The following is a 12,359-nucleotide window of genomic DNA, read 5'->3' as shown; positions in this document are numbered from 1 at the left end:
AGACTGAAAAGTACAACATACTGAGGGGAAAAGCTGAACAATTGCCAGTGTTCTTATATAAGAAGTTACACTGACCTTCTGAACAAATTGGATGCTGTACTGGCTCTGGCTGAGGTGGAGTTAGTATTTTCCTCAGCAGCCCATGGTGGTGTGGTTTGAATTTGTGCCTAGAATTGCACTGATGCCACACCGGTGTTTTGCCTATTGCTAGTAGTGCTTGCATAGTGCCAAATCTTTCTCTCTATCCCAGTCAGGAGACTGAGGTAGCAAAGGCAGTGGAAAGGGACACAGCCAGGAAAGTTGATAATTGACAAAAAGAACAGCACTTTGCTCAGCAGAAAAGCTGGTATAGAGGAAAAAGAAGGAGTGGGGGGCATCACGGCGTGCTCAAACCCAACCTTGAACTCTTCATTTCCCCCAGCCTTGAGAGTCAGGGTCTCAGGAGATGTGGGAAGAGAAATTGCCAATAAAAACTGAGACAAAAAGCCTTCTGCCTGTCTGTTATCACCAGGCTACCTGTCCCATTTTTTGGGGGTGTGAAATTTCTTTTGCCTTCATTTTCTGACTAATGTGCATATGGTCAGATATTCATCCATTTCTGTTAAGACTTGTCATTTTACTTAGAGATGTCCCTGGTTGGAAAGTACTTATTCCATAGACTGAAAATGGAACCAAGAATGAAGAGCCAGAATCAGTAACATAACTTGTATGTGAGATGTCCTGTTTGCAGCCTCTGCCCATCTGTGAAGCTCTTTTCACTGACATCATTTCATGGTCTTTTTAAGTCCATCAGTCTAGAAAATACATTTCCTTGTCTTTGGTATGGGAATCATGTTTTTAAGTAGGCTGAGGAAGGATCAGGAAGTCCATAGATGCAGTATTATCTTCTCTAACTTTCAGCATTTCAATAGCTATATGCACTGAAAATGGCCTATGATGAGAAGATTTTGCTGGAAAGCTATTCTTTCCCTAACTGTAAGATTAAATATAAAAATATATTATAAATTTATACAATTGGTACTAATTTCAAAGGGACCGATTTTCTCCAAAAAGTACAAATTTAATTACATATATTTTAGGCTGTGATACAAATTTTAGTTTAAAGCCATGAATAAAGTTAGATCATGCAGGCACAGAGCTTCTACTTGAAGTATCTTTATTTGCCAGTTTTCTCCACTTTCCTTTTTAAAAGAAGAAAAATTTTCCTTTAAAAACTTAGGGATACTTCTATCCAGAAGACCAAAGCTTTGCAAACACAGAAGCGTTTTTGTGGATGTTTTCAAAAATTCTGAATGGATAATAGTCAAGGTACACAGTAGTAATATTGACAATGTCATCAGCTGCCGAGAATAAGAGAAAAAGTCTACTAAGAGGTCCTTATTATACAGTCTTGTTGACAGACCACTTTTGGCAAGCTATTCAAGCCTGACAGTGAAGAGATCTGAGGCAGTTCTTCAGAACAAAATTAAAGGAGAATTATACACACACACTTGAAAATAGACTTGAACACAACACACAATTTAAGTACTGGAGAAGTTTTACTCTAATTCCTACTTTGCCTGGGTTTATTGGCAGAACCACTGAAGTTATTAAACATAATAACATTAAAACTAAATATCTTTATTTCAGCAACAGCAAGCTTTGACTAATACAGATTTTGTGCCCTGTAAATTGCAAAAGGACAGACTAAATCCATGGCTTATAAAAGGCAGTTTATTCAACAAATTAAATTATTTTATTCAGCAGAGAACAAAAAGAACAACACCTTTTCAATACATTTTTTTCTTTTAGAAGTAGCCAATTTTGGCAAAAAAATCAATTATATAATAAATTTGGATTGAAAGCACATTTTCTGTAAAAATTTTATTCCTATCTATTCCGTTTTCCTAAAATGTTGTCAAGTCAATGTGATATAACCTTGTGAAAATCTATTAGGTCATGTACATATTTCCCACTATTTCTCAGCATTGTTAGTGATAATAAATATGGAGTGGTGCTTTTACCCCAATTTAATAGCCTTGCTGAATAACAATTTTATAATAGTGCATTATCAATTAAACCTAAGCAGAAACTACAGCTGTACTGGAACACTTAGACCCTAATTGGGCACCCAAGATCTTAGAAGGGAATTAAAATGGAGCTCTGGCTTTTTTATTTTGTACGTAAGAAAACCAAATTAAATGCAACTCTTGGTTGTCTTTACTTCTGTCTGGTATCCTCGCTTGTGAATGCTATAATTGATAATATATTCTCTTTTAACCCTTTCCTCTGATCTTTTGCCACCAGAATAGAATTTGCAATCCAAAAATATATAAACTAAATCTCAATAGGAAAGGCATAATTATACTACTTTATTCAAATAATTTATATGTTATTAATGACACTCAACATTCAATAACAATTATCAATTATATATTTGCTAAGGATGACCTGAAGGAATGTCTAGTAGGGCTTAATGGGCATTCATAAAATTTCTAAACATAGTTTTAATCATACACTATAAACAGAGCACGGTAGGGCTTACTAAAGATCCATTTATTTTTCAGCCATAAAATGTCGCATGGATCTTAACCACAGCATTATTAGTTCATTGCTAGAATTAATTTCCCCTCAAAATAAAAAAAAAAAAAAAAAAAAAAGCATTTTTTATTAAAATGCTTATTCATTAAAAAAATAATTTTTAAAATGTAATGGAAAGCTAGAGAGTGCAAAGATTAATGCCATTGGTTCTGCTGATGAAGTCAAGAAGTTTGACTTCTTCTGGAAGTTGAACTCCTACTCAAGTTAGAAGGAAGTGAACATGCCTATAAATTCAGAACGATGACTTAGCAGTGCACATCTTTATCGGATATGACTCCTTACTCTTTGGTAAGTGTAAGTGAACGTGTTAACAAAGTAAGACTGCAAACAGATTGTGGACACCTCTTGCTTGCTATTTCAGCTGCTACTGAGGTCTCCTTCTCATTCGACGTCGGAAACGGGCCGGTGGAAATCGTGGTGAGGTCTCCCAACCCGCTCAACGATGACCAATGGCACCGGGTCAATGCCGAGAGGAACGTCAAGCAAGCCAGCCTGCAGGTGGACCAGTTACCTCTGGAGGTCCGGAAAGCTCCAACGGAAGGACACACACGGCTGGAATTGTACAGCCAGCTCTATGTTGGTAAGGTGCAGAGGAGGCAGCCAGGCTTTGCTCTCACAACGCTGAACATTCTTTGCCTCGAGTTTTGCCAGCAGCAGTTAGTGAGTGTGGAAAGCTGGGTACCTGGAGTATTTGTGGGACAGCAAAGAAGGGAAAAAGAAAAAGAAAAGAGAAAAAGAAAAAAAAAGGACAAATGTGTCCATAATTACAGAAATACAAAGATCAACTAAGATAAAAATATTATGCATTAGAAACTTGTCTTTGTTGTCTCTCTCCACCTGTATCTCCTGGCTGAAAGTGCCTCCAGCAGACTGCAGTGCCAAACTCCTTTTTTACTGAGAGTCTTTTCCCAGACACACAAACACTTTTTCACCACAGAAGTGAAGACTTCTGCAGAGTTCTTGCCAGGACCACATGTGCCTGCAGTGCCCATCCTAGCCTCGGCAGCACTTTCAGCCTCTTCAGATTTGATCATTGGCCATACTTTTGCATTCACAGCTCTCAATGCAGTCTTTTCCCTTTAGTCCCGTGGGCTATTTACTCATTTAATGTAGGAAAGTATCATGCAGTGTTACACAAATGCATTCCCTGGAACCAAGTTAGTCCAGCTGCTTTCTGGAGCTACTGGTTTCCACTACATTTGGGGCAGACAATTCCAGCAGCATTTGTATTTCTCCAACTGTGAGCCTCAGGGCTGCAAAGTGATGACATGCCAAGTGCCATTAGCTGGAATCAGAACTGCATGAAATGTTGAGCAAAGAAGCACTTTCATACCTCTCTAGATATCTGTTACAAGAGAAGAAAGTGAAAATAGGAAAAAAAATCTTTTTTCTCCATGTTAGTCAGCATTCAACAACTCAAATGAATTAAAATGATGTTTAAAGCCTTCATTGCCTTAGTAATCAGCCCGGTGTCACTGCAAACTGTGTATAATGTGTCACCAGATGTGCAGGTGTTATTTACAAGCTCAGATTCTCCTTTGCTGCTGTGATCCTAGTAAATGGCAGTTTCAAAATACGCTGAAAGATAAAGTTTGTTTAAAAGAGGAACACTTAACCTTTAAAAAAATATCAAGCCTTTTGCTGTAAACAGGAAGAGCTGGGATTTTTTTCCTAGCCTGAGTTCTTTGAGAATTGTTGATAATGATTTTATTTGTTAGTTTTGAATTGACTGTAACACCAGCAGCGTTTTGAAATACATAGTACCTTTGTTGCCAAAAAAATAAATGTCATAACCTGCATCAGAATTTTTTTTCTTTCTGAATGACATCTATTTCATATAACTTAGTGATTACAGCACCCACACCAGAGAACAGCTTTAAACTTTACCTGGAGTCAGACCTAGAATGGGTTTGAGTTGGAGTGCCCAAAATGAGTACCTGAATATCGGAGCCCTGGAGAGTAATGCTGAATAAGAATTGCTTTGGTGCCTCCTTTTCCATTTCCTTAGAATAAATATCTATTCTTTGGGTGAGCAAGAGGGCCTGAGGGGTGATAACTTTGTGTCCTATGGGCTAGGACAGTCACTGAGAGGAGAAAGAAGGTTTTTCCTCACTGCAGTATATATGAGTTTACATAGAATGGAATCATGTCAGAACATCCTCTGCCATGTGCACTCAGCAGAGACCAAGCCTTGCCTGCTCCTACTCCAAATCTTCCAGTTACTGGTACTTGGTTTGAAGCAGCACTCTCTGGTTTGTATTTAGTCTTCTTCCCCACTCAGGTAAATGTCAGCCTCTGTGCTCTGTGGTGATGAGCATTCAGATCTCCTCAGGGACTCTCTGGCACCTGCAGCACTGCAGTAATCAAAGAGAGGAGGGATGAGCAGAAAAGATGCCAGGACTCATTGTTATTTACTCACATTTTTTAGTTTGGGTTTTTTTGATTGTTGTTTCTAATACAGCCTCAGACTTTCCTAGCTGAAATCTCATTTTTTCAGTGAGTGTTTACTTGGGGTGAAAAACAGCAGTTCTTGTTAACTGCTATAAAAAAACATCTCAATCCAGATTGTCAAATGTAGCTTTTCAGTGTTCCATCCTCCAGTCTGTGCTCTGATAAGTAAATAGTATACATGATGTTTCTTGGAAATCAATGTGAATATTTTCTATTGTAACTGAACATGGAGATTTGACTCCCTTTTTCTTTGCCCATTGTGGCTTTGAAAAATGTAACACTGCATAGCATATTATGGCATTATTATTAGCACCCACCATTACTAATCATTGGGAGAGAAAGGCTACCCCTTAGCAGTTGAGCCAAGCCCATTTGTTCCACTGTTATCTCTAAAAACATTGAAATTGAAATGAAGTGAAATCTTACAGTGTAGGGCTAGAATCTCAAATGTCTAATTAGTATCAAGCAAGCATTGATAAAAAACTACTATTTCTGCTTGCTGGTGGTATGACATCAAAGCGCTAGGTTTCGCTGATCTGTTGTCATTAGGCCAAGGCAATTCCTTGCCCTTATAAAGTTACCACAGGCTATTTCATGTGAAGCCACCGTGATGAAATCCATTCAGTGTTGTCTCACGTTCCCTCTCAGGTGCTGCAGGAGGCCAGCGAGGCTTCCTGGGCTGCATTCGCTCCCTGAGGATGAACGGGGTGACGCTGGACCTGGAAGAGAGAGCCAAGGTCACGCCCGGGGTGAAGCCTGGCTGCTCTGGCCACTGCACCAGCTACGGGATGTACTGTGCCAACGGGGGGAAATGCGTGGAGAAATACAATGGCTACTCCTGTGACTGCTCCAAAACTGCCTACGATGGGCCATTCTGCATAAAAGGTAAATGCCTCGGTGCAGGAGGCAGAGTGGGAGGGAGCTATTTGCCCGAGGGGAAAAAACCACAATGGGATCTTTTCTTCAGCTTCATTAAATAAATAAGTAAATCCTTCTTCAATACTTCTTGCTAGCAAGTCAAATTGTACACCCATGTGTATATTTAAATGTGACTGTTTAAAACCACAACTCTTATGAGGACTACATGTTATCTGTTTAAATCAAGTAACACAACAACAAAATGCATCAGGAATGCCTGTAGTAGTAGCAGGCAGAGGGTATTCCATTGTTTTGAACTGTAGAACCATAAATTCCAACTAGCACAATGTCATGGTAACTTCTTTAGAAGAAAAACATGGATTTAAACAAAAGCTACCTAGTCATTCAAACATGTAGTTATGATGTTTGGGTTGAATAGCTTATATATTGGGAGGCCAGCATTTGACTTAAAAATTTTATCCGTCAGTAGATCAAGCCTTTTAGTGCCTCAGACTGGGTTAGGGATTGAACCTGCTAGGATGAGGGAAGGCACGGACCTCCCACATTTATGTCAGTCCTTTGGAAATGCTTAAAATATGTTTTGGATTTTAAGAGAACAGTGCACTGTGAATGCACAGGTCTGCATAAGAAAGAAATGCAAGGAGTAAGGGAAAGTGGGATCCAACAACAAAAATTGAGAAGTACTAATTTATTTTTCCTTGTTTGACTTGTCTTATCCACTGCTTTTCCTAATAATCTTAAAAGCTTTATCAAAGTTTCAGCTAAAAATGCGAAGGTTTTTCTCATCAGTATCCCTGATGTTAAAGAAACTTGTAGCATCATAAAGTGCTCCTCTGCTTTTACATTCCTCTCTGAACCAGGAATCCTGCAGACAGTGTAGGTCACCAGGTACCAGAGTCCCCTCATGAAGCTAATTTGGCAGTAGGGACCGGCACCTGGCCTTTGATGTTCTGGGTTTCAACTCTTTCTTAACAAGCCAGGGTGTTCTTCCAAGTCAAAATCTGAGAATTATTTTCCAAATATCCATACCCTGCTCTCATTTAGCCACACTTATAGGAAGAATAAAGTTTATAGCAGAAATAGGCAGTCTTTTTTACCTGATACTGTATTATGGACTGCATTTTCTCCCCACAGACTTCAGCCACTTTCATTTTTATCCATATATGTTCACTTTCATTTCATTCTGTCACAGCAAAGCTTTGTCCATTGCTGATATTGCTCAAATACTGGACCACCCTCTTCTAAAAGCCAAGGGGATTGTTTTCAGATCACCAAAATTTTCACATCACCAGATATGGATGAATCTCTGGCATTATTATTTTTTAAATTCCAAGAAATATTATGTATTTCTACTGCAGCAGAAGGGAAGCAGCTGCTTCTCTAGGTAATGGCTTCCACTGTGCTTTCATCAGGAATTTCATCAGCTTTCACCATGCTGTGCTGCTTCAAAAGCAAATTATAAAACACGTCCATTCAGTTCAGGACTGTACATACAGCAGCTCCTGAGAATGTGAATACAGTAATTTCAGTTAATTTAGCAAATGATTTGTCATGAATAGTAGTAATGCATATTTAGTATTTCTGTTCACTGATGCAGTTATATGGTAGAGGAAACCTATCCAGACTGGAATTAGGTCAATCTCTTACAGATCACATGTTGACACAAAAGAAAAAAAAAAGGAAAAGAAAAAGAAAATAAAAGATAATTATATGCACTGAATTCACTTTATAGCTTTTCCTGTACTGCCAGAACTCATCACATTGACTTTTATTTGTGGGGGTTTTGTTCCTCTTATGGATAAGTAAGCCCCAACCTTCCACCAAAACAATCTCTAAGCTAAAGTGTTTAATGTTTCTTGGATGTGGAGCTAGCAGAACAAAAACATACCATTAGGGGAATAATTGAGCACCTAGCACAGGCAAGCCCTGGTTTTGGCTGGCCTGTAAGCACTTCCATAGCAATGGCAGTAATACCATACATGTTATACTCTTCTCCTTATCAGTGTCCCAGTGCAGCCAAGGGCCCAGGACACTGACAGGAAGACTTTGGGCATGCAGTGAAACTTTCTGTGAGATGGTGCTTATGCAAAAGTGCTCTTGTTAGTGCAGGGATGTCTGTGCCATATGGTGTTGTGCCATTTAAACATGACATCAGATCTCTGCTTTCAATAGCAAATCTGTTCCAGGCTAAAAATCGTTCTCTAAATCCTTTAGATCTTATGTACAAGGTTTAAATTACTAATTTCCTATCTGTTAGTGCTAAAGACTGCTGTACTCATCTAGAATATTCCCAGGTGTGATTTAGTGTGGGTCAGTTCATGAGGCTTCCCTACAGAAAGAACAATGGGATACTGGGGAAAAAGCTAGAGGATAAATTATACAAATCAGACTGGATTTGGGACATCCTATGATTGAAATAATTGTAAAATCTCTGTAACAAACAATGCTGATAATGAGGTCTTTGGAACAGTTCATTTACTGCCCATTACATTTACATTGTCAATTTAACTTGCATTACGCCTTTTTAATCAAGCAAATCACTGGAACAACTTATGTGTGTTGTCAAGCTTCCTAGACTTGTGAAAGAAGAGAGTCCTACATTTGCTTTCTAATAGCAGCTCCTGGAACCTTCTACTGTGTCCTCCTGGTCTATGAGACAAGAATGAATGTATTTTCTAAAAACAAAGGGCAAACATACATAACTGGAAAAAAAAAAGAAAAATAATGGCAAAACAGCCAAGTATGGTTTTGTTTTAAAAAAATGTTTTAAAAATTTATAAAAATCTGAAAGCTATTTGGAATTTTTTTCTGTAAAATAAAAATGATACCTAAATTTTATTTTAATTTATTTTGATGAAGAGATTGCAACTCTTATATTTCAATCTATTTTTTCATTAACATTTTGACACTTTCCCCTCTGTAAAAGCACTGAAACATCTATGAACATGTTTTCAAATACTGTATGATTTGTTTTAAATTAATTTTTTTCTTTATAATGACATAGTTGAATACTGCTCTGTCACTTTTATAACCTGCACCACTGTATGCTGTTTGTTGCTGCAATGCTGGATAAGCCTAATGTGAGGCAAGCAGGAATATTTTCCTTTGTCACCTTCACTAGGAATTCGCAGTGGCTTCCAGAAAATAAAATGGTTAGGGCTTTGCAGGGTAGACTAGGACTTTGTTCATTATTTCACTCATCTGAGTAAATATTCCAGGCCAAATAGATCTGTTGGTTTGATAATCAGTAGTGCCTGACATCCTTTTCACACGAGTATGAGATACCACCAGAAAAATATGTCACTCTGCTGAAGTGAAAGGTGGGACAATGTAACCCTGACAATATAGCACAGAGTTCTCTTCCCATTGATTTTCTTTTGCCACAGGAAACTTTTCTTATCCAAAGGCTTTACTTTGGTATTGAAATCACTGTCTGCAGTGAACTTTTTGGGGCTGGTTACATACTAAAAGTGCTAGCAGAACAGATGGGAAAATCAAAGGAAAAAAACCATTGCTATAAGGAAATCACCATACAATGGTTCATGGGTAATAAACACACTTCACAATAAAAGCAGGCCTCACATGTTGTGGATTCTTTCACTGATGAAATCTGTCCTCAGAGCCGCTGACTGATGACTGACAAGAAATTGTATTGTCTCCAGCCTTATTAGCAGCACATCACAATGTGAGGGATGTTGTAGTGGTCTGGAAATTACACTATTTTTTTACAAGGACAAAAAGAAGCATGAAAATGCAGTCTGACATCTATTTTAACTGAATTTTTGTTTCATATTTGACGCATATGCAATTGGTTTTACTTCTTTCATTTACTTTACTTCTCAATTGCTCAGAGAAATTGCTCTGAGGAATACCTGAAGTGTTTCTGCCATCCTGCAGATTGCTTTCTGACCTTTCCCTGTCCTTTGTTTAAGCATGAATTCTTCTCTTTTTATCTCCCACAGCTGTCCTATCATCATAAAAGCATTTCTGAAAACACAATTAAATTTTGTCCCTCTAAGAAACAAACTCTTTCCTCCCTTTAAATTAAAAAAAAAAAAAAAAAAATTAAAAAAAAAAAAAAAAGAGCAAAGGCCAGATGCAGGGCATGTGTCAGCATTCTGATGTGGGACATACCCCAGGGAGAAAAGAGAAAACATTCCTCCTTTGGTATTGAAATGCGTGGAACAACAGTAGGAGAAGAAATTGCACTCACCAGGAGTGAGGCCAAAAAAAAATTTCAAAAAAAATTAAATAGCTGGTGCTATGACTCATGTGCCTTCAGGTATGCTGGAAGGGTAAATTCAAAGCTTCCCAGTTTCTCTGCAGTTACTCAATTTGCATTAACAAACACCAAGGAGATGCTATACTCTTTTTTCTTTTCTCCTTTGGAGTAAAGCTCAGATTCTCAGTGTGAATTCTTGCAATCCTTAAGACAATGCCCAAAACAAACTCCTTCATGTTTGGTTTTTTATTTGTATGAGCCCTGAAAGCACTTACAAGTAGTATTGTCACAGTCAGATTTCCTTCTTTTCCTGCTTCTTTCCATGTCTCAAAGAGAAAAAACGGCTTTTTACTAGGCCGAGTGGATGCAGGACTTCAGGAGGCAGCAGCTCTGCACCTTCCACCGGCTCTCAGCCTGGCATTCGATCACCTCCAAATTCTGCCCTGGTTAGACTCATTCAATTCCCTTTATTTTGCAAAAACATTGTATTGTTTTGCTGAAAGCAATGGAAAAGTGATTGTTAGAGTGTTTTAAGGTAACTAACTTCTCATTTTTCATAGTTCAGAATCACAGAACATAGAAAATCAAGGCAACATTCTCTGCCAGATCCAAAATAATTCCTCTATTTTCAACATGATTGTGATCTGTTGGCTGAAAGTTACATGTGGCATTTTCTTCAGGTTGTTAATATTAAGCTCCCATTCTGGTCAGTCTGAATGCTGCAGTCAGGCTTTTTTACCTGTAGATCATACTTCAGGACTCAGGTTTTAGCCTATTTTGGGTAAATATATATACTCATAAAAAATGGATATACTTTCTAAAGCTATTCCATTTTTCAGTCCTGTCAATATTGCCTTATTAAACATTCACAGTTATGCTCTAGTGCTTTGAAAGTAGCACTTCAGTGCAACAATTCTTTCATTGGAAAAAAAACTCATGTTTCTCTTTTTAAAGAAAAACAAATCTTTCCTATAGTACTTATATATCTTAAAGAGATATCAACCTGGTTATACACTGATTTTCAACCTGACTATAATATTGCTATCTCACTTATCATCCATAATAAACTACTTATAAAAAGCACAAATCCCTTATTTTATACACAGAAAACAAATCAGGGGAATAAGTTAAAAAGAAAAATACTTAGTCCTGGCTCAGAAAATGTAATGAACTCTCTTGGTCAGAAAATTAAAATAGGCCTGCTTTAGTGTCATTGCTCACTGAATGCAGATGTTTTGTGAAAGTTAAGTAGAGCAGCCCCAGCAGCATTGCTGGCTGCTGCATGCCTGTGCAAAGGCAGCTGAGAGCTTTGAGTTCTCACACCAGACACCCAGGTGCAATACTTATATATCTGCATGCTGCTTAAATAGTTTTGGCACCTCACAAGATGACAGGACATTTATGCTTACAATAGCTCTGTGATGTGAGAAGATGTTTTTATTATGGTAATGCAGAAAGCAAAGGAGGGCAGAAAGGATCTTCTCAGATTTAAAGTGGATACCTGTAGTAGGAAGGAATTGAAGCCAGGTCTCATCTAGCGAGGTTGTTGCTCTGAACACCATGAAATCAGCAAATGACAGTCTCTAATATTTCTCAAATGGCTCTTGCAGAGATGCAAGTTTATCTCTGAGGTAACCTAAAGAGCACCTCCATAGACTCGCTGGCAGGGAATCATCAAATCTCGTCCCTTGTACACTTGATATCACATTTTCTTCATCCACCCAATTTTATTTGATGGTGGCATGGAAAAGGTTGGTGTTTAGGTTTTTTCTTTTTAACCACTATGGCTATTTCCACTAGAAATGGACCTAGCTTGTCATTTAGATTTGACAGAAAATACATGGCACCTGTTGCCATCCCCTTACTCTGAGTCTGTTGTCCCAGATGTCAGATCAAGTAGCTATCATACTTTCAAATCAGTACAGAATGAACTGCAACTTTCCTGACAGTTTTAGGCTTTCTGTGACATGCACATTTCTGTCCAGGTATAGAAAAGTGGAAAAAAGCCCTGCTTTGTAGGTCCTGTACAAAAGTAGATTCAGAGCTCAGCCTTGTTTAAGCATATCAAACTACTTCCTGGCAGAATCTACCTGTTGGCATTGACTAGGGAGGCTTGGAAGTGTCATGAATCAGGTGGCTAAACCCCATCTCCTGTGGCACTCATCCTGCTCTGCTGAAGGTAGTGGGAATCTTTGCATGGATTTATGATCACCATTGTTTCACTGGT

General features: G+C 38.2%; 1 protein-coding gene across 2 annotated transcripts in view; it reads left to right on the top strand.

Annotated features, from left to right (window-relative positions):
* The window catches only part of CNTNAP2 (contactin associated protein 2), a 1,027,622-nt gene that overhangs the window by 931,558 nt on the left and 83,705 nt on the right, over positions 1-12,359 (top strand). For both annotated transcript variants that reach the window (XM_072924024.1, NM_001193337.1), the window contains 2 exon segments: positions 2,942-3,160; positions 5,680-5,916. In XM_072924024.1, coding sequence (XP_072780125.1) covers positions 2,942-3,160; positions 5,680-5,916 — 456 coding nt within the window.

This window comes from Taeniopygia guttata, chromosome 2 (genome assembly GCF_048771995.1).
Source record: "Taeniopygia guttata chromosome 2, bTaeGut7.mat, whole genome shotgun sequence".
In the NCBI taxonomy this organism is placed as follows: domain Eukaryota; kingdom Metazoa; phylum Chordata; class Aves; order Passeriformes; family Estrildidae; genus Taeniopygia; species Taeniopygia guttata.
This window is presented reverse-complemented; position numbering and strand designations above follow the sequence as displayed.